Raw genomic sequence first — 25,961 nt, 5'->3', positions numbered from 1 at the left:
TGAACACACACGTGCTGAAAGCCGTAAACAATTGGTGACAGCTGTGGGTGGACAGTTGTACTATTAGTTTTTCCTGCAGGGATTTGCAATAAACATTTAAGGATGGGCTCAGGCCATAGCGTTTGGAGCCAGATCTGGATCATGTCCTACATTCACCAAGTTCAGATTTCAGACTGTGAACGCACCCTGCTCCAGGATTCAAGCCTAAGACCTGCTTTCAAGGCTTTTGATTTCACCTGCTGCACGTTGAGGGGCTTCATCATGACACCTGACTCACAACCTAAGCTTTCCCAAGCCTTAGGTTTGGCTCATCAGATATAGAGCAGCTCAGCTCAGTTTAACTCCAGATCCAAATTTCACCAAACTTCAGAGCAGTCTAAATCTGTTCTCTGTCTCTCAGGATAATCTTTAGCAGGAACCACACTTACCCCTGGCATGTATTCAACAAAGATAGAGAGTTTCTTCTCCTCAGGATCCCGCAAGCACCCATAGTACTGCACTATCCTGTCATGACGGAGAGTCTTCAACAGCTGAATCTCACATTCTAAGGCATTCACCTCCTGCAACAGAACAGACATGCTTCGTGACAAAAGGGAGCTGTTACTTTGGGAATATTATCCAAATATTGCTCAATGCTGAACACTCTTTTCATAGCATCAGCCACGTAAGGCTCAGAAATGAGGAGCGTTGCCCTAGACAAAAAGGTAAGGAGAAAGACAGATGGGATACACAGGGCTTGGCTTTGAGATAGGTTTACTTATTTAATTTTGCTCAAGGAGTTCTTCTGGCAAGGTGTGAATGAAGACAACAGCAAAGCTAAAGCAGTGCCCAGAGGAGGAAGAAGGTGAACAGAACAAAGCTGAAACTAAGGAAGAGCTGACAGATCTGCAAGAGATGATACCTGAGACAGAGTGGGCCAACAAGACCAAGGGATCGGGAGGCAGAAAAGTCACCAGAGCATGCTGACTGGTGCCACAATCCACTGGGTACAACTCCCAAGAGGGCAAACACCACACATTGTATCTACACACTGCCTTCCATCAGGGAAACGGACCTTTCTGCCACCTCTACCCTCAGCCTCCAGCCCACAATCCCACAATGTGATGCAGAATGCCGTCCTGCCCTCGTACTCACTTTACTCGTCTCTTGACTGTCAGGGTCGAAAGGCACCTGCTTCACCGACAGCTCCCGGCCAGTGTCAGCATCGTAGCAGAGATAAACTTCCCCAAAAGCTCCTCTTCCGAGCAGCTTCCCCAGCCTCCAGTTCACAGGTGCCTGCAGGGCTGCAGAAGAGAGGAGAGAGCTGAGAGAAGAGCACAGTAAGGAGACTTCAGCATCAGGGTCCATCTGACCCCACAAAGTGCAGATCAGGCTCGCAATGAGCTCACCGGGGCAGGCAGCGAGCCACCTGCTCCCAGGAGCACCACAACTAACCAGTTTTAATTGCCCAAGTGTGTGGGGATGTCTCTTTGTCTGCACTAGTATAAAGCAGAAAAAAGAGACAGAAAAGTCAAATTTCTTTAGAGTCATTCTTCTAGAAACTGCTTTCTTAGCTAACATTGAACTTTCCTCTGCTATGGGAATGGTTAGCAGGATACAGCTGAGCAGCTGAGCAGCAACTCAGGCAGGGATCAGCAAAGAGTTTCACCTCACTAGTCATTCCTAGGTTGTTATCCATCACTGACCAGGCCCAGAATGCACCAATTTCTATAGTATGAGCAGTCTTGCAAAACCAGAGCAGCCTGCAACACCATCTTTGGGTCCTGGGTTGACCAGTGTAAGCCAAAGAATGGGGCCTCTGGATGCATTCGCTCCCACATCCCAACTCTTCTGGAGGCTTCTGCTGCATGAGCACACTGACAGTCTACCACACAAGGAATTTTCTGCAACTCAGCAAGCGATGAACACCACCTGACCCCACACACGCTCTCAGCTCACGGCCAAGGTAAGATACAGCGTGTTGTATTAAATCTTCCTCACTGAGACATAGCTAGAGCAATGTGCCTCATGCTGGAGGTGGAATCAAAGCACATTCCCACATGGATAGCTGAGCTGATGCCCAGTAACACAGCAGGTCACGATAATTCCATTTTGTCTCGAGACCTGGATGTACTGAGTCCTCAGGCACTAGCAGCTTTGATTCACTTACAGTTCCGAGCTTTCGTAGGGGAGGTGCTGAAGACCTGCAGACTTTTTTCACAATTGTTCCACCATTTGGGCCTGTACTCGTCGTACTGCAAGGTGCTGAGCTTGCTGTCCCCGTTAAAGCTCTTGGTTCGGCTAGAAGGGACAAGCTGGAACAGGTTCTCCTGTGGGAAGTAACTCCTGGGGAAAGTCCTCCGGCCTGTGGGAGAAAAGAGGGAGAGTTACAGCAAGAACGCACACGCCAGCTTGGATCTACCTGTCACCACCTTCTCACATCTCTGCCCAGATCCAGTGATCTCCAAATTAAACAAAACAAGTGTAATGAAACTGAAGCAAAGCCCTGTGAACATTTTTAACTCAATTTAAGAGTTGTTAACAGCAGGCATTACATCTAATGCAGATGTTTTCAGAGGGGTTTGCAAGAGTTTAATTACATTAGGGTTTCTGTTGGTTGTTAATCACAATTAAACTCTGAACAGGCAGGGGTTTACACTGCAAATTATCCCTGGCACCCCCTAACACCACAATACAAATGACCACACTAGCAATGCCAGACCTCGTCATAACTGCTTGCGCAAGGATGGTGTCCGTGAGAGATGAAGTTCATTCTGGAAGGCTCAATATGCTGTCTGTGTGTCCTCAGTATTTTTTTTTTCCAAGGGAATTTGATTCTTACTCAGTTTTGCCTCCCACCACTTCCAGTCTCATACAGCGTGAGAAGCAGCAATGAGGTGATGGAGTGGTCCCCAAAGCTCAGAGCTCACCAGCTTAAAACAGAGATGTGAACAGATACTGCTACCCTTAAATCTCTGGGGGATTTTGTACAGCTCCGTGAGAAACCTGCTGTAAAGGTCACGAACCTGCATCCTTAAAAGCAAGCGATTTAGGGGAACAGAAGGGTTGATATTGCCAGGGATGAGAAATGCTACCCATCCATGTGGCTAAGTCAAAACATTGGGTATACACAGAAGAGGAGCTGAGCGCTGACTTTCCTACATGCTGTAGGTGCTCAGCACTTCCCACGAGCAGGCCTGCAAGGTCTCACAGAGGATGCTCTTCAGAATACGCAAGTGAATCGCAAATTACTTGGTTCTTCTTTTATTAGAAAATTCTCCTTCTCAGTTCTCTCCTGCCCTAGGCACTGTAACAAGCCACCAAGATCCTGGACTGAGCACCTCCCTCCCCACCCCTCCATCATTTTCTTACCGTCACTGTAGTCCTTGCGACTTTGGGAGAGGTGGTACTGCCTTGGGAAGGTCCCACCTTTCCCAAACCTCTCGCAGAACAACGGGATGTCGAAATCTGTCAGTAGGGAAGAAGAGACAGGTTTCTGAGATCAGCTCAGTATCAAATGCCCAAAGCATTTTTTACGGGAAAGCATTCTGGGCTTCATGCTGAATTACAGGGAAGAATGAGGTGACAAGCTGTTCATTCACACAACCATACATTCCCTGAGGCTCACTATGAAATCTGTCCACAGTCACACACTCCTTAGTGGAAAATAATAGACACACTGGTCTTGGTCCCCCTAAAGCAAAGAGGTTTAACTGCTGACTTTGTGGACCCTGGCCCACACTGTTCAAATACAGGGCAGGGGATCAACATAGACCATGCCTGAATTCCAAGGCAGAGCACTAAACATCTTATTCGTGCATAGAAAATACAAAAATCATCACGAACTGCCAGTCAGGGTCAGGCCCAGATCCATCTATTCCAAAACCTCTGCTTTGATATTAGCTATTTACAGGGAAATAAAAAAATCCAGCACTTGGCTAACACCGGACAATCCCTCCCCTCTTTCTTCTCAGATACGACTCCTGATCTCTGAAAGCCACAGACCAATTTATACCTCCCAGAGCTCTGAACTTTCATATTTACTTTGATTAAATGCTAGTAAAACAGACTTAGAATATACAGAAGGGATTAAAGACCATCAGACTTTAGATTAGACAGGAGATTATGAGAGAGATGGATGGACATGCGAGATAAGGACATTTTTTTTAACAGAAAAATGCAGCACAGGAAGCCATTGCTGGTAGCACTGAATAACTTGAGATTAAAATATCTGTCATTTCCCCCCCCATCTTTCAGCTCCTGTTTTTCCTCCATCCAACTCTAATGACACAGTTCATTCTGATTGTTTGTTTGTCTTAGCCTGGGGCCAGCAGCCGCTCCTTGGAGACCGGTCCTGGCCTTGGTCACGCTTCGGCATGATTTTCCCATTACAGCAGTGCGCAAGAAGAGCGCATAATGGCTGAAATATGGTCAGCAAGAAAAGTAACAAGGACAGGTCAAGAAGTTCTCGGTGAGCCACGTGTGAGCAGCGATGCCGAGTGGCGTCTCAAACCAAAATGCCTCCCCTACCACTAGGGATGTATTAAAACCTTCAGCGACATGGCCTGACTACAGCTTCATTTCAATCTAGAAATCCTGCCTGAGGCCAGAAATGAGTTATCATGCTACAGGCTGACTGCCATTTGTCCATTTTTAATAGTGAAAGTCATTACAATACTACAGAGTTTCCATGATTTAACCAGCTGGATGTTTATAAGTGATTAAGCAGTAACCTATGATCCCTGCAAGTTACCAACACACTTTCTCTAGCAGCATTTGCAGTATCCCACATTATTATTAATGCAAGTGGAAGAGATATAACTCCTTAGAGAGTTTGGTATGCGGTTTTTGCTATGTAGGAAGTCAGGATCCCAAAAGTGCAACTCACAGGTACTAACAGAGATGAAACAGATGCCACAAGGCTGTTTCCAGCTTCTCAGCACCTCCCAGTTGTCTCCAAATACAAAAGCAAGCCTCCTCGCAGCACCTTCTTCCAATAAAGAGCTCATCTCTGACCTTTCAACAGCTTTACTTGCTTGCAGTGTTTTACTTCCAAGACCCTTGCTACCCAGATTGGGCTGTTGTTGCTGTAAACTGATTCCCAAACCAGGCCCAAAGGTTCTTCAGTGCTATCATTATTGCTGCAGAGCCAAGAAGGGTTAATGATGACAAGAGCAGCCCTGTCATGTTTGATGCTCTGGGTCTTTTGATTTTAGAGAACATTCAGGTTTGATCATTGCAGGATCATTTTGCAGTGTAACCTTAGCAATGGAGATGGTTTGCTGATTGTTTTTAATTACTTTCTATGCAGCGCCACCCCTCTAATAGCCTTTTTCCAGTTTCTTTATTACATGCTTTTATACTTTTAAGCAAATACAAACCTCCAAGAGTGCTTACCCATGCAATCAAGACTGTCTTTGGGATGGCTCTTCCTTCCAGGAACAGGGGTTTGGGTAAAGGGAGGGCTGCAAAGGAATGGGGGAAAAAAAAAAGATATTAGAAAGGCTGTGGAATGAATTAAGAAGTGATTACACACAGAAAGCACAGGCTATGCCACGAGATGCACTGATTACTCATCAGCTGAGTCTACCTGACTGACCTCCCATCCTTAACCTGTACAAGAATGAAGACTGATTTTTTCCTGTGGCAAACAAAAGGGATGCTCCAGAAAACAGTCACCAGGCTGAACTGAAGCAGCCAAAGATCACACCATGACACCTACGCACAAGACGACACAGAAGGAGGGATGCAGATTTCTCTTCCCTCAACGTCAAGTGTTCAACCATGCAACTCCACTTTCTGTGAACGTTGTGTAGCTGCTGCAGATGTACACACTGGAGTGCTTCAGTCATGCTTGATTCATGCGGGTCTCCCCTTCTCTGCAACATCATCCCCACTTTCCTCACACAGGAGGGTCTGTGCCACCACGGGCACACACCCCCTCCTGGGAGACCAGGAGCACCAGTGAGCTTGGTGCTTCAAGGCTCAAGGTCTTTAAACCACATTGAGAGGATGATAAAGCACTGCAAGGAGATCTTGGCAATCCTGATTTCACCTCAGCCTCCATAAGGGCCAACAGGGATATCGGGACAGGTTGCTTTTCCACTCTTCCTTTTAACAAAATGGAAATAATAGAAGAAAACTGCTTCGCAAAGTGCTCTGAAACCTACGCATGTTAAAGCTGATCACCACAGGTTTGCAATGGTGAAGAGGAATTTTTCATGTTATTTCTTATCATCAGACTGGTGACCATGCCTGAGACTGGCTCTGCCCTCCTGAGGCTAATGTCATCTCAAGCAATTGGCAGCAAGGGCTCAGCTACGCCTTTGCTGGAATAATTCATACTTACTCCTCTTTCTACTTTTGAAGAATATAGCCCTCCTCGCGTCTTTTCCAGCTCCTAAATCTCAGGACCGAACACAGCTGCCTGCTTCTTTGTATGTGAAATCAAGCCATATCACCTCTCACAATCATGCCTAACACTCTCCTCTGCTTCACAATAAATTCTTACAACCAGGCTCCTTCTGTTGTTCTTCCTAGTAAAGTCTGCGTAAAAGCAAAGCTGGGCTATTGAGGCTGGAAGCACAAGGAATCCAGCTTCGATACAGCCGTAACAATGAGCAAATACATCACAGGAAATTATTAAAAGCCACAAAAAGGAAATGGACCTTGATGTTGAGACAGATCCAAAGCGCAACAGAGCTGCAAATCCGAAGCACGCTACACAATCAAATCAACACAACACAGACCTGCTGGAACAGAGCCTTGATGCTGTACAGCAAAACCAAAAGGGGAAAAAAAAGAAAATCTTTGATGCAGATGGAAAAAAGTATATATTGCTTCCCTAAAGGACATTGTGTCTTATACAGAGGCTACTGTGCCCAGCAGCAAACACACTGTTGCTGTGCACGTGTGAGCTTAGACCAACGTGCCGCACCAACTATTGAATTGCAGCCCGCGTTAGTACAACGTGTCCTAGTTGCTTCCTGCCGAGAAGCTAAACTTAGTTGTTGCTCATCTGGTGTCCTCAGCACCTTGACTGACACATCTGTGGCTGCTGGCAGTGCACAGGGGCTGCCAAATTTACAAGCTGTCAATGGAGAGCAGACAGTATGCCCTGGGAGGAGGAGGCATGGAGAAGCTAAGGGAGTATTGAGCTGGTGACTGCAGAAAGCCAGAGGGGTGGGAGAGGGATCTGAGCGAAGCAGAAAACCCGTGCACACAAAGCCAGGTTGTCCACAGATCCCCAGCTACTTTGTCCAGCTCAGATTGTTGCAATTCAACTAATACCTTTGCACAGACATCTGTGCTAGGATCTGGGTTTTAGCGTTCAAAATAATTTTGTTTTTCTCAGGTGCATCCTCATCCCAAAAGGAACCTCAGAGGATGCTACTGACCCTGCTCCTCTCTCGGGGTGGAGGAGAGGCTGCATTTCAGCTTGTGAACATGGTGACATGCACAACTCACCTGTCCACAGATCTGTCCAGTGACTGGCAGCTCCCAGACAGTGACTCATCAGGGCTGATGAAAGCTTCAAGCATCTGACAGTGAAAGAAATGGGAAAACAATCAAACCACGCACTGTAGCTCTTCAAGCTCCAGTACTTGCAGACATTTCCAGGGTCAACAAGGCTCTACCAAAGCCAGCTGATCTACACCAGGTGATGCCAGCCCCAGCAGAGATGAGATCCAAGCTAACAAAAGTTTTCTTACCAGTGGAAATCCACTTACAATGCTCTCTCTGGATTATTGTTCTTTCCAACCACTATTTGCTAGTAGGGAAACTGAGGCAAAGATAATTAGCATCTTGCCGTTCAAAGCATGTTAAGAAGACAATGAGATTCGAAGTGTTCAAAATATTTGCGAAAAAAATAATTAAAAATATATATATCAGGACACAAATGATGTGCCCAAGGTTGAGGGGATATTGTGTGCCACAGCCAGGATCGCAGCCCTGGACTCCTGACTTCCCCGACCAGCCTTCCTCTCTGGTGATAAGCGAAGCATCAGCAGCGCTTTTGGCTGGAGGAACGAGCTTGGCTCTCACTAGCTCAGTGAGTCAAAAGCTGCATTTGTGTTGCTTCCTGGATGAGACATTGTACTGGACGGGGTTATTTATAGCTGGTTTAGTAACAATAGAGGGTTTGTATTGAGTGGCAAACCTAGGGGTTATGTGCACTTCCATGCAGAGCAGAGCTTGCCCAAGGCCATGCTGTGCCGCAGTCGGGAGGATGCTTCCTCCTGGCTGCAGACCCACAGCAGATACTCACTGACCCCTGCTCCACAGCCAGCCCCGAGCCCAGCTTATTCCTGGGAAAGCTGAGCAACGAGGGTTAAACACCACGTGGAGTCACCCTTCACTGGCTCTGGGACCCAGTCGCTCCTCCTTCCCCCTGTAGGGGAACAGCCTCCCCTTCCCTGAGCTGTTCCTGCCTTAGCCTTCCTCAGCTGGTTGTCATAACAGCTCGTGTTGTTTTGGCAGGACAGTCCCAACTGGAAAGTGCAATTCTTTCTCTGCTTCCCAGTTTTTACCTCAAAGCCTCATCCTTCAAAGTGCACTAAAAAGGAGCAAGACCCCTGCTAGACCCTACTCCCCACCTCTGCCAGCCACACCAGGTCTCTCCCAGCTGTTAAAATAATGCTGAAACAGTTTAATTTCTGGAAAGCATAGAGTGGGGAATCCAAGCAGGCTCCATACTCAGTGTCTGTCCATCTGCCAGGCTGGTCTCAAGGCAAAGACCACAGCTGCATCCCAGGCTTGCACAGGGCCACCCCCAAAAAGCAGCAAGCACCACCTTGTAAGTGGTTTTCCCCAAGGCACGTATGGAAGCTGCAGCATGAGGACTCTCTGAGAGCAAAGCCCATCTGGGGAAAAGCATGGCTGCTCAATGAGAAGAGGGAAAAAAAAAAAGCCCATCCTCAAATCCCCTTTTTTTTCCTGCATTCAATTTTCCAGAGCAGGGCAGCAGGCCACCCACAGTATGATGCTGGGGAAAAGCGAGGAGAGCATCTGGGAATCTTCATCAGGAGCAGGCTCAGAGCTCAGCTAGCACTAACACAGATCTACTAACAGCCAGGGGAGCTGTGCTGATTTACACCCAAGAGGGGATTCATGCGCACCCTCCCCCTGCACGCACACACAATTTATCTTAATCCTACCAAACGTGTTTGGAAGGCATGTGAACACAACAGAAAGCCAACTTTTGGCTGCAAGGAGCACAAGATACATCTGTACTCTGACGCTGCCAAGACTCACCCGGAGTGACTTCTTATTTTATTAATGGCTGTATAATAAACGGTTGAAAACACAACTTTGCCATGGAAACACTAGCACAGCACACACAAAAGCGGAGCTAGTGGGTGCTATATGAGCGTAGGAAATGCATGTCTCCCCAGGCGAGATCCTTGGGGGCCATCACAGAAGTCTGTTCGAGTGAGGATGTCCCTCTATGCCCCTCCTGCACGGCCAGCCCTCCTGCAAACTGTGGATCCTGGTCCTGTCCTTCCAAGAGGAAGAATGAATTGTGTGCCCAAACAGCCCAGCTGACTTCACAGGACCTATACGAAGCTCTTCGGAGCTATAGCGTGAGCAGAGATGCAAAAGGAGAGGGAGGTATAAGCTGGTCCCCTTCTGGTCCCTCAACCATGCAGTTTCCCCCATTGTGGGTACCAAACTGACTGGAGGAAGAGGTGCTGCTCATCACTGTGCTGAAGAGCTAGCTGCTCTTTTATTCCTGAGGGACTGGAATATTCAAACTCCTTATTCTTAAGAGAGGGAAAAAAAAAATATATGGGGGAGGGACAGAGACACAAAACCACAGAGAGAGGCTGCAGGCAGAGCCAAGAACTGTAACTGGAGCTCAGGCAGAAACAGCACATGGGAAGCAGCAAGAGCCGCTGACATCCCCAGGCTGTTGCAATCGCAGGCAATCAGTTGCTTGGCACACTCCCTCGCGGTCCCCAGGATCCGGGAAGGCTGCGGCCAGGAGGGCCCAGCAGCTGGTGTGCACGTGTGTGTCAGATCTACGCTCCTCTAGAGCTACCTGAGGTGCCTGAGCATGCTGCCATCACCGCTGCAGTTGGCTTTTAGGATTTTCCTGGAAATCAGGCCCACTGTTACTTGAGCATGTCATGCCCAGGGGCACCCATTCCTAGAAAAATCTGGCATGAGCCCCATGTGCAGAGCCTGCTGGGGATTGAATGGTGGGAACAGCACTCACAGCACAGCCTGCCTTGTGCCTAATGTTGCCCCGGTTTAACCCATGTGCCCCGGCCCCACTTACGTTCTGATCCATGGTCTCAGGGATGAACTCGCCCTCGCTGTTGATGCTAGTATAGGATCCCTGGCGAGCGATCTGCTGCTGCTCTTCAGGAACGCTCCCCGGGGGCGGAGAGCTCCGGCCGGTGTGCAGAGAGCCTAGGACATGAGAAAAGCACAGGTCAAGGAGAGGACTTGCCGCATCCAAGTCCTCCCAGAGCTCACAGACCTCCTGGAGATGCTGCTGGTTTTGAACTTGTGTGTAAGGGAACAGAGGAGCTAGAGATGCGACACTGTTCATGGGCATCCTACAAAGCTTTTGCAACAGGGAGAGTTTATTACTGTAGGGCCACACAACATCTAGCAGACTTGGCCTTCAACCTACCCTGGACCTATGAGCTGTGCACTGTATCCAGGTGCTCTGTCAACACCAGAAAGAAAAGGGCGCAGAGTTTTCTTGTGATACAATCAGTCAATCTCAAAGCAAAATGCAAACTCCAAACCCAGTTCCCCTCTTTGACCTCTGGGCATGTCCTCCCTGGATCACATCACTGCCTCGTTCAGCAAGCTGCGAAACAGCCTGGGTGAACTCAGTGCAACATCACTTAAACATTTCTTACATGAAAAACGATTTGTACTCAAATACCCCTCTTCTCTTCCCCTTCCCTATAAAAAAGTAAAGAGGAAGGAAAACCAGCCCTCAAATCCAAGAACCATGAGGACGGGAAGGACCTACGGGTTTGCTGAAGGAGGGTTGTCTCCCCTGTCTGTAGCCCCAGAGGCTCCACACCAAACAGAACCCCCCTTTGCACCGGGATCCAGGCTTTCGCAGGCACCCCCCAGGCCTGTTTAGCAAAGGAGGTTTCTATTTTGCACCTGGAAGTGAACCCCACAGCTTCCTTACATTGACAGTCCATTCCTCCCCATTATCCCCCCGAATCCACCCTGACTCCTTGTGCCTTTTCAGGATATATAGAGCGTTGCCCTCACTTAGCCCAGATGGACAGGCTTGGCTCCGCTTGTCTTTCTGCAGTCCCTCCCCTCCATCCCTGGGCTGTCATCACTTCACGGCAAGGAATGCTGACGGAGGTCCGTGCTGTTCCATGCTGGAGCTTTAACCAGTCGGTATTGTGCAATGTTGAGTCTTCACACAACACAACAACTTGTTTTTATGCAGAATTCTAAAAAGCACACATCCTTGAACAGTTAGAAAGCACATGGAGATGCGCTTCCTTACAATTTTTACCATCTTTTGCAGCACTCCTGACAACTCTTTGGTTCATCACAACTATATGGAAACAACATGCGCAGGCTTGGCACAATATTGCAAGAGAAAGGTATCGGGAAGGGGCCTATCCCATCGTGAAAAGTCAACGCTGATCAATCAGCACAACACTTCTGCCTCTTCTGCTGCTATTCTGCATCACGGTTACTGTGCCAGATTGATCTCTGGCACAACTCCATCACCATGATCAACACTTCAAGTCTAAGCCCCCACCTTTCATTTAAGCTGATATGCATCAGGAGCTTCTAACATTAACAGTGTCACACCAGCATTAAAAATTACTAAATCAGGCTTGCTGGATTTATACCAAACACAGATATCTTTGTCTCATGGTACGTCTCCCCCCAGACTCCTTGCTCAGATTGTAAAAATGCAAGTCATATGGCTTTGAGTTTCTTTTTTTTTTTCTTCTTCCTATTTTCTCCTTCACAGATTTCCTGCAGGATAAGAACACAGCGAAAAAAAGTCCAACTGAAGTAACGCCAAGATCAAGGGGAGAAAACCTCTCGAGTGCTGCGGTGCTCATAATGAACTGGCTTTCCACCAGCCCTAAAAACAAAACCAGTTGGGAAGTACGGCATCCTCTCTTTGAAGATAAATAAACAAACGTTCCAACCATTTAACCATTTGGGCACGCTGGATAAATCACTGCATTATCATCCCCTCGTTTGCTTCGCAGATGTCAATCCAGAATGTAGCATAAAGACATTTGGGTGGCTCTTGCTCCAAGAAAGCTGCTAGAGGATTTAGTGTGGTCAAACTGCTCTATCTTAGCTTTGTTGAAGATTTCTGTTACTGCTACTATGAGGTGTGGGTCTGCTCGAGCAGGGCTGGGATCTCTCGCTGCAATAAGCCACCCATTGCTGAGGAAGTCTTTGACTCAGATTTTACTGTTTGATTTTGAACCCAGGGAGTTAAATGAGATTTATCACAAGCGTAAAGACTTTGCATGATCTCACATGAAGCCTCTGCCTGTAACAACTACTCGCAGTCATCAGGTCAGTTGTGTTCGACCTTCCAGAGTCATATTTCCTGCCAAAAACTGTAAAAGGGGATAAGACACTAGCCCTTTCCCAGCAGGCAAGGAAGTTAAACAAAACGCTCGGGCTCTTGCGCGCCTGGAAACTGCTGGATTGAACCAGATCCCTTTCAAGCCAGGCTATTTGGGTAAAAGAGCTGCTCTAAGTAATTTATGCAGCTTCACACCTCCAGGAGCACTTGTTGCTGCTGCTTTCCATCCATGCATGCCCATCTGCCCAGGAGGGACACAGGGAGGTGTCTGGAGCAGAGCCCCAGAGCCCAAGGTCAATTCCCCGCTCCCGCCCTGCTAACAAAACCTTGGGCAATCTCAGTGCTGCTGGTGGGGGGGAATGTGAAATAGGGGTCAGGGAGAGAAAGCAACTGTTGTACTCAATGGCAGGCTTAATTCATAGCGGGGCAACACAAGGTATATTGGATATATCAGATAATGCTGCTTTACCCACCCAGAGGCAGAGGAAGAAATGGACAGACAAGCCCAGATGTGCCTGTTTGACACATCATGGATGCTCTTGACACTTGAGCGAATACTCCAGAAACAGCAGCAGCACCAGGCAGAGAGAGCAGACCCCCAAGGGACTGTCCTCCTGAGGTCTACAGGATGACATGTCAGCTCCAGTCCTCAGACCCAGTGGGGATGGGGCTGGCTGTGAGGCATTTCTTTATAAGCCAAATGCTGGCCAGATCTCTGCAGTTCTGTTCAGGATTCCTGAACTCTGCAGAATGGCACCAGTTGAGCATCTGACCTCAGTTACCCTTTGGGGCAAGGTGCCTTGGGAAGGGATTCCTGCTCCGTGTTACACACACTCATGTAAAGCCGTATATTTGAGACCAGAGCACAGCATGTCCCAAACAGGGTGAACCTGGCTAGCACAGAGACTTACAGTCGCTGCTGGCATCTACTAGGGTCTTTCATGTTCCCTTCTGTTATTTTATTTAAGAAGTGTCTTTCATGCAGTATGTGCAGAGTTCGTGGTGCTGCACGTACAGCCAGCTCCCCTGTGCCAGGCTTGGCTTCCCTCCGCCTCCGTGTTCCCTGGCTTCACCCTCTCCCTGTCCTGACAGCTCCTTCCCAAAACTTCATCCATCACCAGTCAGCATGAAGCAGGAGTCCTAATGGAGAAGAGAAGCCCCTTAAAAGTCAGAGCTGGGGAGGGTTTGTTGGCAGCCGCCTACGCTCACAGCTGCAGCCACGGAGAGCCCAGCCCTGGGATGACATCGCCGCAGAGATGAATGAGGGACATGATGTCAAGATGTGCCGTTCCTCCGAGCCCTGGCAGAAACACAGGGCTCAGGACACAGCAGCACATGAAGAAGAGAGAAATCTGAAGGAAATTTCTCACTTTGTGACTGTCGAGGTGAGGTTTGAGCAGAGGGACCAATCTCCCTCAATTTCTTCTTTTTCAGTGGGACCCCTAAAACTCTCTCTACTCTCCATGCTGATCCTCTGAGGCCATCCTGATCTTGATTTAAGGCAAACTTTAGGGTACTTCTATACTAATAAGGAGGACAGAGCCCATTTTCTATCCCCAAAGCAGCTGGCCTGATGCACACAGCCAAATTCTCCTCCTCTTCTCAAAACAGAGGGGGCTTCATCCATCCCAACTCCTGCAAGAGGTCCCTAGCCCATGCTACCCCAGTTTGTACCCAGGCACTGCTGGGATGGCAGGCATTGGTACAGGGTTGGCCAGGGAATGTGCTAATAATTAAGCAACCTCATCAACAGCTGTCCCTGTGAATTTGACAGCACAGATATCACCTCCAGGCCTTTGTTTCTCAGAGTCATCTGGCCACCCTGTGCACCAGCAAAGTCTTTGTACCGTCTCTCTCCAGAGATCTGCATTCAAATCCCCCCAGCATGCTAGCAGGGGCTAGGTGCTGCTGCACGTACGCCCAGGCAACAGTGAAAACTCAGCTACCATCACTGCAGTGGCAATTCTCCAAGGCAAAAGTCCTGCTGTTCCCATAGCTGGGCCATATTCCACAGCACGGACCCAGCCAGTGCTCGCTCCTGGTCTGGAGAGCAATGGCAGGCACATCGTGCCAGGGCTCAGCAGCCTGGTTTGCCACCGTGGAGGAAAAAAAAAGAAAGAATAAAGGTTTTGGTAAATGATTCCACTCAAATGGTGATTCTGGAATGGGGCTCTTAAAGAATTTGTGGGTAATGTTGTGAACCATATTTCCTCAAAGTAAACAAAAAGAACCCCCTGTTATCTGAAAATCCAGAACCCAAATATATTTTAGGTAGTTTCCTGGCACTCAGCTGAACATGTGCAGATGCTGGTCACCAAGAGACTGGAACATTTTCCACTTCCAAAAAAAAAAACCAAAAGGGGGGGTGGGATTTCCACTTAAAAAAGTTTATGGGAAAAGAAAAAGAAAATATTGACTTTGCATAAGGTTTTTCAGGGACATGGAGTGAAGACATTTTCTGTCCAGCAGAAGCAAAAATAGCCAAATTTTCCCCAGAACATCTACCCCCCCTTTCAATGCACTTGTGCCAACAACATGCAGTTTTATTATTTTCTGCTGCTGCTAACATGGCAGAGTCAGCAGAAAAACACGAGACATCTCAGAAGCACTGAGAACATGACCCTGAACCACCTTTTTAATAAAATCACTTTAAATCTCCCTTTAAATGTGGTTTCAAGAGAAAAGCTGAACTGAGTTAAGAGCTGCTCTTGATAGCAACCGCTTTGATGACAGCAGAAGCAAACACTGTGAAACACCTTGCAACTGCAATTGAAGAATAGCTTCTCCTACAGAAATCCCAGCCTCCTAGGCTGTCTTTTGACTATCCACCAAGTTCAGTGAAATCCTCAGTCCAGGGAACAGCAACACAGGATCATCTCTCTCTATTGCCTGACTTTCAGTTTTATGAACTTGATGATCTTTAAGGTCCTTTCCAACCCTAACCATTCTATGATTCTACATGAAACACTGCTCTCCTTTTCAGGTCCGTGGAGTTTCTGCCCAGTTCTGACTCAGGAGGTCAAAAAAATTAATCTGCTTGATTACAAACACCTCCTCAGCAGGACAGTAGTAGACCCCAGGTAACTCCAAAGAGAGATCTGGTGTGCTGTTACCATGCAGAGGGTTTGTTTTAACCTCTTTTCAAAGTAAGAGCAAGACTGATGGTCTGCATGGGAAAAAAAAACAACACAGAGGGATGACTAGCATGGCCTGGTTACCTTCACTACCTAACTATATAACAGTGCTGGGGACACTGGTTTTGGTGCATTAGCAACTGGCATGCAGACCCTTCTGAAGATCCCAACACTAGCACACACTGCATCCTACATCTGGTGCTGCCTTGTCCTCCTCCTCCTCCATTATCTAGATTAAACCAGCACGTTGTACCTCTTCCTCCACTCTGCTATTCAGGCTTTCCCTCAAAATCCATCTGTACCTCGGGCTCCCAGCCTTGCAGAGTTGACATTTCTTCCTTTGTCTATAGGATGCTCTTCAAGGCAGTGACACCTCACAGTCAGTGGTGCGGGAAAACAGTCAGGAAGGGCCAAAGGATGGCATAAAAGTTAGTAGGAAAGTCTAACTTTGCAAGAACTAATCTCGCAAGCACCGCTGCACATGGGATCAATTCTGCCCATCATGCTTGGTTCCCACACCAGTGACAGCTCCCAGTGCCACAGCTCTTTGCTGGCTTACATTAACAGCTTAACAAGTGCCAAGAAAGAGCAGTAGAGATGTTTTTGTCAAGCACAGTTTCTGCTGAGGCTCTGTGCCTCACCATGGATTTGTGTGTGCATTTCATTCACAATCATCTAGTGACTGCCAGACTCTGGGCAAACTCTCAAGAGCCATATGAGCTAAACAAAAAAAAACCAAACCCCACAACAGAAGAAAAGACATCCCTGGCACACACAAACACCAGGCCCAAAGAGAGCTCTTGTACATGTACCACCCACCCCTGGCTTCAGAAAGAGTTGGGCATGGCTGCACCAGGGCACTGGACCTATCCTACAAGAACATTTCCTATATATCATTGTCTGAGATGAAGCAAACCACAGGATATGTTATCAAGGCAACACAGGCTATGAGACAGAGAATGGGCAAATCCTTGGAGAAAAATACTCCTTTGTTGCACAGAGTTTGGAAGTGTTTACTACCATATAAGTACAGAGGATCTGTGGAGGATGAAGTACATCTTTATGTATGTTTGAACAGGAGGGCCCCAATCTATTCAAGGCTTCTGATGGTGTCATTTCTACAGTTGTCGAATAATTGTATGAAAACAAGAGGGATCTGTAGAAATTACCCTGTAACCAGCACTCACAGACAGGGCAGAGAACATTCACTGTATGACAAAATCGTTAAACCTACCTGTAGGTTGTAATATGAATAATTATACCCCTGCTATGGGGTCCTATGGGCTGCTTTACCAGTTCTGCACAAGGTGCCCTGCCCTCTACAAACTACTGCAAAGTTCGTCATGCAAAAGGTCCTACAGACAGCTTATCAAGAGTACTTGTGATTTCAAAAAAGCTCAGAGTATTTTTAGAGAGCACAAAAAGCATAAACTCAAGCACAGAAAACCAAAGAAAAGACCACACAAGGCTACAAACTCCAGTCCCTGCAGGGCTCCAAGAAGAGACTGGGCATTTGCCAGCCTGGCTTCAGAGGCTGCAGGTATCTACTCCCAGCACCTCTGAAGGAATGGGATGCTCCTCTTCATCTGAAATGCGACCACTGCAAAACACCGCACAAATCCATTCTCCTAAGAAACTACAAAAGCAACTACCAGAGACTTCATTCCACCAACAAGAATAGATTGGTGGCACAGAGACACGTATTTGTTCCTTATGTGGTGAAGCTGGTCCTGGCTCAGGAGCTAAGGAACCCAAGCCCATGCGGCTCCATCATTCTCCTAACTGGGAAAAGGGGAGAGACACTGAGAGAACAAAAGCAGAGGGTTAAAGGAATAAGTACGTTAAGGTCTCAACAAGCCTTCGCTTTCTGTAGAACCTCACTCTTCATTTTGATAAAGCTCAGTAGCATCAAATTCCTGCAGATTTTTATCACTGCATTTCCCCCTACAAATTACACCTCAGATCCCCTGATCTCCTCAGCTTCCACACCCAATGTGACTGCTCAGCACAACCTCATCCGACCCGTGCAGCCTGCAGAGTCTCTTCCTCAGGCTGAGGATGAGCAGCAACTGCACTGAGTTACTGGTGGCAGACATCAGGGTGGCCGTCCAGCCCGCAGCAGCTAGGGGGTTGTGACAGGAAAGAGGAGGAGGATGGTGGTCCAGTTGTAATAGCACAAAACACCCCACAGAGCATTGCGTTCCGCTGACCTGTTGAATGCTTCCGCGTCCTCTCAGAGTCCTTGTAGAGGGATCCCATGATATCACCCATGGATCTGGAGATCCTCATTTCGTGCTGTTTACTGTTGTTTGGTTGGAGGAGCTGGGAATCAGACAAAGGGAATGATCAGACTCTGCCAGAGGCCATGCAGACACACCACATGAAACCCTGCATTTGGATCCCCATGACCATATTACCCAAGAACCATTAAAAAAAAAAAAAAAAAGACATGTATGTAATCCAGGGTGATCCAAAAATCATTCACAAGCAATTCACATCTGTTATTAATATACTCTAAATAGGTTTGAGCTCCAGTTGATAATAATACAAATACTTGACATAAAAGACTGTTCTGCACAGCATTATTTCCAGATAGATAGACAGACTGATCCCTGCCCTGAACCCCAGTTGGCAGTCCCAAAATCAGAGCTTCTCCTCCATGCTCCACAGACTTCGGTGGCAGCCTGGGCACTGCAGAGGCTCCTCTCTGACAGAACAGAGGCACAGGGAGTGGAGAATCAGGCTCTGCCAGGGAAGACAAATCAGGGGGAAAGCAAGGGAATGCCAAGCCAGCTGGTAACTTAAATGGTAACAGCCAAGTTGCTAAGAGAATTGATTTTGTGACAATTTTATGTATGATCTCAGAACAGCATGGTTACATGCTTCTTACATGCTGCAGGAAGAGTTTGACCTACTCTCAAAGGTATGGATGAGTCTTCCTGTCTGCCCTTACTCTTAGTAGTTGACGTGCAATGCTGCAATGCTCCTGCAGTCGCCAGGGCAGAACGCCCCATTTCTGCCCAGGATTTAGGAAACCCCAACTGACAGTTCAGTTTTCCCCTGGGAGCCTGGTCCCTGCACCTTTTGAGAGCCTCTCAAAAGGAGCAGAGAAGATCCAGGAGATGTGAGCACCAGCGGTAGCATGAGGACAAGCAATATGAGTTTCAAGACTCACAGTCTCTCCAGTATTTCTAGGAAATACAAGGAAGAAACCAGAGTTGCAACATCTGTTAATCCCCTGCTTTACAAGCCTGTGCTCGGGGCAGCACGACATGTGCTTTGGCAAGATGCTCTGGGCAGGCGAGGTCAAGCTAACAGGCTTAACTGCAAAACCACTGAGCTCAGGAAAAACAAATAAATAAATAATGTGGAAAAAAAGACAGTCGTATGTCAGACTGAGGGATTCTCCAGTTTGTTCTCCCTGGCCTTTAGTACTGCAGCACCACACAGAATGGTCCCCACACGGCCACTCACCACGGCAAGAGCCAAGGCCACCACCCTGGCGAGGCGACAGAGGAATGGTGACAGCATCCCTAGGCAGAAAGCACAAGGGGTTCTCTTGGGTCTAACCTTGTTTGAGGATCAGTGCAGTATTTAACCCTTCACAGGCTGCAGGAGGAGCTAGAGGGAGCTGAGCTCTGTCTCTGGGCTGCCACCATGGGAGGATTTCCGAGCGGCTGAGCCAGGGCTGACCCCGTTCATGACCAGCTTGCCCTCTGCTCTGTACCGTCAGGAGACTTGTTTCCACTCCCCAATACAATAACAAGGGATCTCGCTCCGGATACAAAAGAGAGAGAAGGTGAAGGGCTCACATTCGCTTTCTTTGGAGCGCTCAGAAGGATTCGCAGGCTCTTCAGGGAAGGGCTCAGTTCCAACTGTTCCATCGCTTTGTCCAAATCTTCCTGGGATTTCAGCGGGATCAGGAGCTGGAAGGGATTGAACAAACACCGGAGCATGGTAGTGTCACACTTTTGGGTAAACAGAGGAAGCCAGATCCTTGCAGTGAGCAGCCTGGGAATCAGGGGACAAGGGAGGAACCTGAGAATGTGGATGGAAAATAGAGCCCCCATGCCCTCCAGCTTGCCGAGCTTTAACATTTTTCTTCCAAGTTCTCATCTACCAAGGAACAGACACAAAAAATGACAACAAAAAACATCTGCAAGGAGAGAGCTTAAAGGTCACCTCACCAATTCAGCTAGTGGGAGGAGGAGAGGGATGAGATGAAACCTTAGGTTTGCTGCAGGCTGTTCTGAGGCTGCTCTCATCTTGGAGTTTGGAGGCAAGATCTGCTGCTAGCCAGCCCCAAAACAGCCCCACACAATTCCTGGGTTTCTTCCTGGGAAGATGGCTATGCATGCAGTGGTGCTCCAAGAAAGCAGTGATCTGAACCCAAGGATTTACTCTGGTCAATCCTCAGTGGTCTGCCCTACCTCTGCAGCCTGCGTTCCTGCACACTGACACAGTCTCCCTAGTGTTTGGGCATCAGGTGAAACCAGGGAACATCTCACAAACAAGAGTCTCTCCCCTTTTGATGTGAAAGGTGTGTATTGCTTTCCCTCCAAGAACCACTTCTTTGACTCGCAGCAGGACAAATTCAGCTTCTGCTCTTTACAAGGTGAACAGAACAGAGACCTACACAGTGTCGTGTCTAGCAGGCAGCTAATGGTCCTGAAGTATTCCTGGTAAGTGGCAGACTATGGCCCTCATATCGCCAGAGGGAATTTGACCTACCTGACATTGCTGTGTGGTGTACCACCTCCTGCAGAAAGCCTGCAAAGCTTCAAATGCTCAACACAGCTGCACTTCAGAGCAGCTCTGTGGCTTTCTGCTGCCCTGGGCTAAGATTAAAACCACAACTTTTTGCCCCTCATTCAGGGGCATTCTGCCTGATCTCATAAAAACCAGCCCTCAGCCTCTGTAGGTTGCCTCGGGCATTGGCACTGAATCCAGCCAACACAGCACATGTTTTACTCATGCCTGTGCCAAAGCACACAGCAGTTCCACCTACCAAAGGGACTGAGTGGCCACAGCTCCCAGTAGGATCTCACTGGTCTTACTGGGAGCCACAGCTGCCCAGAACTGCTGAAAGGCAGCTCAGCCCTCTGGGTGATCAGAGTTCATGCCACCAGCCACAGCAAACGCACCTCAGATCAACCACTCCAGAAGAAGACACTCAAAAGCCGCCTGTGTCTCCCTTTTTGATCCCAGGGTGTTGCCAAGGGTTTGGCTCTTGGCCCGTAGGTAAATACACCTCAGACTGTGTGCACTGAGGCTAGGACTTTGGGGATGACCAGGTCAAGTGAAGGCTGTGAGCCCTGGCCAAGAGATGAGGTTTCATCTTGGTCAACTGCTACAGTCACCTCTTCCACCCAGCAGCCACGGTGTGAGTCCACCAAGCTCCATCTTGGGTGTCCACACGGCTGCTGTTTCTGCAGTGGGAACAACTCAAGGTTTGGATTGTGCTTCTCCTCTCCTGTGTGATAGGAAGGTTATCTTTTGTCTTTTCTACAAAAATGCAGACAGAGAACTAAGCCATATGCTGGCCATCTGTTTTAAATGTTAAACATCAGGCTTAACATCATAATCCCACCAAAAGAGCTGATCTCCCGCAGCTGTGGATAGCAGGTAGTCCTGGGTTTATATCTAACTTAGGCACCCAGCTTTGAGATACTAAAAACCAGGTCTGCAAAGGGGCACTGCAACACCTAAGCTTTACGCAACCTGCTGCTCTGTAGAGTTCACAGTCTGGGTCCAGACCCAGGAACCCTACAGCAGGCATGGGAGAGCCAGATATCCAGAAATGAGATTAACAGGTGAGAAAAGGAAGCTGCCAGGTGTGATTGTGGGAAGCAGTGGTAATTGCTGAGGAAAGACAAGGTCAGTTCTCAAAAGATATTTAAGTAATGAACTTCAGGCTGAACTAGGTATGCTCTTCTGGTGTGAGGCATGCAAATATGTTTGAGAAATTTCTACCTAAAGATGGAAGAAGAGTCTCTAGAGCAAAGCGTTTGGCACCTTCACCCAGGAAGAGGGATAATCAGGTTATGCAGCCTTTGTCTGAAAACTATTTAGTTATTTGTGTTTAGGAAAAAGACTTCAAGAGGAACTCTTGAGCAAGCCGTACCCCAGGATGCCCTGCAGCCTGTCAAGGAAAGGACTTGAGTTCTCAACCAAACCAGATGGGAAAGAGAAAAGCTTAGGAAGATGTCCCTTACCTGCCAAGTAAGGGACCTAACCAGCTGAGGGGCTTACAGAGAACACCAACACCAGTCTTGGCTGGGCTGGGCCTCACAAGCAAGGCTGGAAACAGATTCCCAGTCTGGGACAGGGCTTGGACATGAGTGAAAGGATTCACCAGGTAGATATCAACTATTCAGGGCTTTCACTAGGTCCTTGGAGTAGACGGTTAGACAATTTTTCATGGTTAAACTTTGGGATCTGAATGAATCACCCGTGGTCACAGCATATACCAGAGAGATTGAATAAGTCTCCCAAATGCTATGCAGCTGTCCCCACAGTCTGCTTCCTTAAGCAGCAGAGTTTAAGGGAAATTCTCTTGGGGCACTGCTTAATCCCCTTGAAGTTCACAAGGGCTCCACAGGTGCATCAAGCAGAAAAGCCTCCTCTACTCACCCAGACAGGAAAGAGAACGATGGAGAGGTGCTCCTCCCGCTGCTTCACCATCAAGAGAATTTATGACTCTGAGCTGTAAATATAGTCCTGCTGCTCACCCACCTCTTTACTGAGCTCCTCACAAGTGTTCAGAGTTGCAATCCCTCAGCAGCTGCTTTGAACAAAATGTTCTGCAGGTCACTCCATCTCACTCCCAATACCATAATATTAATGCACTTGCTTGCCTGCTTTGGAGGAGCCAAAAACATCAGGCAGAAATTGCCCTCCTGTAGAAGGGACTGGAGCCAGTATTTAGCTTGGCTTTACCTATTACCCACATCTGGCGAGTAAATTTTGCTCCCCAGACTGTGGCACGTATGGATATCAGAAACAGATAGCTACTAGGCACGAAACTAAATATAGACTCACGCAGAACCATGGAAGTAATTGCCCAGGTACATTTCCAGTAACTGGGTTTATTCTGTCTATGGAGTGAGCAGCCATCATGAACAGCAAAGTTTACCTACACAGAAGTTTCACTAAATAGAGGTATTAGATTTTTTTCTGGCTTTGAAATAGTGTGCTCCCCTGGAGCCTGATGTTTTAGTATGGGACTCAGTAGTCAATCCACTGCAGCCTAAGAAAGTGAGCACAAAGGGTGAGTTTTCACTGACTACAACACTACTGCAAGGTTTCGCTCTGTAAGACACCACAGAAACCCAAAGAATAGTAGGAAATAGGGTTGGGGAAAAATCTGAGAGGTCAATTAGTTCATCTTCCTGCCCACTGCAGGACCAACTAGCATCAACAATTCTAAACAAACATTTGTTAAATATGCTTTTAAACACCCCACCTCCCCCCCATAATGGGGCTTCTACCACTTCCCTAGGCTTTAACCCTCCCTAACCTTCTGAAACGATGCTGAGGGACAGTCTCAGAGGAGACAAGCAAGGGGAGGTCAGAAGGGAACTGGTGGCACACCAAGGCCCAGTGTTCTGCTCAAGGTCACATCAAAAGTTGGTCACGGAGATGGGACAAACAAAAAGATAACACTAGTCACACCTGGAGCAGCTGTTGATCAGTCCATACAGATCAAATTCCAAGCATTTGCTGCAGAAGCCAGTCTTTCAATCCATTACACAGCCAACCGCTGTCTGTGGCCAGGCCAGATTTTGCTGTCCTGCTCATCAGAAAGATGAGTCCAGCCTAGCACTAACATGCAGACATGCCCCATGCGGTACACCCATGGCCAGGCCCCGCTCTTATCTACACCAGCCCAAGCCCGTTGATTCCATGGTCCCACCAGGATGTGATTCATGCGTGCCCCTGCTCCACCCAGCTGGCATGCTCATCTCGCTGATCTTGGCTTCAGGACTTCTGCTTCACCAGGACAGGGACGGCCCTTTAGTGAGTTTTTGTAGAGGCCTGTTGACCTCAGTGTAATTTTGGTCTACCAGGTGCTACTGCACCAGAGAAACATCTGATGGCAATAAAGAATTACTGCACTGTTCCCTTTGAGCATGAAGAAAGGATGAAACATTTAATTCTAATGAATTTGTGGTCAGCCTAACGCTGAGATTTGCGTCATGAGACTCCAAAACCTGACCCAGAACACACTAGGAGCCAGATGCCAGGGTGTCACCATGCAGACATGTAGGTTATCTCCCCAAAGGTCACTTTTGTCTGTTTCTAGTGTTTCCACAATAAGAACCTTGAATTACAACTGCTCAGACCTCTTCCCAAAGGTGTGGGTTCTCACAAGGAGGAATTTTTACATATAGAAAAACAAAACCCTGAAGGTCCTTCTCAACCCTGAGAAGTCAGGACTACCCAAAGGCCTGCTCACAATCCCGCTATGTGCTGTGCACATGCCAAGGAAGACAGTCTCTAACACGGGATAAAATGCATTATTTAAGCTTCTGTTTGCTGTCGCTGGAAAAAATTCCTCTTCCAATGGAAAGAAACCTGGAATGAAATGAGTCATTCCTGGAGAATTCAATGGCAGGCTTTTCCCGGGAGGGCTGTCAGAGAATGCCCAAGATTAGAAAGCTGACCGCATTCAAAGCCAAAACCCAGTGGATACTTTGGTATCATGAGGTACCTATTATAAAAGAATAGCAACTTTTTTGTGGATCAAATCTCCACTGAAACATAAGAGACAAAAAAAAAGGAAAAAGAAAAAAAAACAAAGGAGAGAAAGCTCTCTTCGCAACCTCCCTCTCCATTCAAACTTTCATAAAAGGCTGTTAGTCATTTTCAATACTTCAATAAGCAAGCTGTCAGGACAGATCCAAAAGAATTTGTGTTTAAAAGCCCATTTATTTGTCATCTGGCCCTCTCCTCCTTCCCAAAGCCAAACCCACCTTAAGAGTCCAGTGGCTCCAGCTTACGGCAAGATGCCTCCCTCACATGAAAACACCAAAACAGATGCCAAGGATTGCCCCCTTCTAGATAAAGGCCCTCATCAGTACCCTCCTTTCAGAGGCAGCACTGGGCTCAAAGAAAAAGCTGGAAAACCACAGTGGCCTGTGTTATGAAGAAGGCTGGAGCAGAAAGGTCTTCCAGCCTTGAAATGCAAAGATCACAGAGGGAGGGTTCCTTGCCTGCCTGTACGTGGCCGCAGGACCTGCTAGAGGAACCTACAGTGACGCACGTTTCAGTGCAGACCTGACCACAAGAACATGCGCATGGTTCTGGGGTTTTGGGGTGAAACAAAACCAGCGATGGATAAAAATACACTGTGTTAGCAGCACTGTCCCTCTTGCTCTAGACTTCATCATGCTCCTGCAACCGCTCCCAGGATGGAAAGGCTTCATATCCAAACCAAACATGCAGCAGGTTACAGTCACTTCATGTGGCTCTAAGGAAAGCCATTTGTTCCTGTGTCACCATTTAATAGGCCTTAACTGAAATAATTTTGAGAAGGGGGAAGCTTGGCTTGGAGTCTTGAGAATCCAACTGAACTGTGTCTGGACAACAGCTCTTGTATGCTTACTAACTGGGAACCACAAAGTAAGATTATTTTTCTTTACATCCATATACAACACTAAATTAGGGACTTAAGAACAAACCACTGCTCAATTCACCAGGCACCCTAAAACTCTCCCATAGCAACAAGGCGAAGAGTACCTCATTGTTCACACAGACTAAGTCCATCGTCTGTCCAAAAGCATCCGTGACCTTCTGCACCACTTCTTTGAATTTGACTGGTCTTGGAAACTGGATAATCCTGTATACACAAATAAATACAACAATAGTCTCAATTTAGTAGAAGCACACTGGAATTTGGGGCTAGACTGACAATTCAGAAGCAAGGACCTATATGCTTCTATCATGAAACATAAAGCTTGCTCCTTGCTTTTACACTCCTAGAAATACTGCTTGTCTGCTATGCCCAAGAGGGGACTTGACCTACCCTGCGTGAATATCTACTAAAAATCCTAGTGTAGTTCCTCCACTCCTCCCCCTACTGTGAAGTACAGGTGGAAAAGAAGAAGGTCCAGCAGCACTTCACTCGACAAGACCCAGGATTGGGCACTGGGCAGTAATTTATCATCTCCGTTTTCAGCAAGCAGCTCTCAATAGGAAGGAGGGGTGGAAGAGAGAATAATGCAGTCTGGCATCCTGTGACTCTCCTGTACCATCACATGCAGCAGTTCTATAGGTACATATCAGCAGGTACA

General features: G+C 47.6%; 1 protein-coding gene across 1 annotated transcript in view; it reads right to left on the bottom strand.

Annotated features, from left to right (window-relative positions):
* Window positions 1-424: 424 nt before the first annotated feature.
* LOC104464009 (mitogen-activated protein kinase kinase kinase 3-like) overlaps window positions 425-25,961 on the bottom strand; it is a gene marked incomplete at both ends in the record, with an annotated part of 36,429 nt that continues 10,892 nt past the window's right edge. The window contains 10 exons of the mRNA XM_010076558.1: window positions 425-560; window positions 1,135-1,283; window positions 2,150-2,344; window positions 3,352-3,447; window positions 5,377-5,444; window positions 7,447-7,520; window positions 10,262-10,395; window positions 17,877-17,988; window positions 19,479-19,592; window positions 25,408-25,507. Of these exons, the coding sequence (XP_010074860.1) occupies window positions 425-560; window positions 1,135-1,283; window positions 2,150-2,344; window positions 3,352-3,447; window positions 5,377-5,444; window positions 7,447-7,520; window positions 10,262-10,395; window positions 17,877-17,988; window positions 19,479-19,592; window positions 25,408-25,507 (1,178 nt within the window). The remainder of the gene's footprint in view (window positions 561-1,134; window positions 1,284-2,149; window positions 2,345-3,351; window positions 3,448-5,376; window positions 5,445-7,446; window positions 7,521-10,261; window positions 10,396-17,876; window positions 17,989-19,478; window positions 19,593-25,407; window positions 25,508-25,961) is intronic.

Source organism: Pterocles gutturalis, unplaced genomic scaffold, assembly GCF_000699245.1.
Source record: "Pterocles gutturalis isolate BGI_N339 unplaced genomic scaffold, ASM69924v1 scaffold39278, whole genome shotgun sequence".
Taxonomy (NCBI): domain Eukaryota; kingdom Metazoa; phylum Chordata; class Aves; order Pterocliformes; family Pteroclidae; genus Pterocles; species Pterocles gutturalis.
This window is presented reverse-complemented; position numbering and strand designations above follow the sequence as displayed.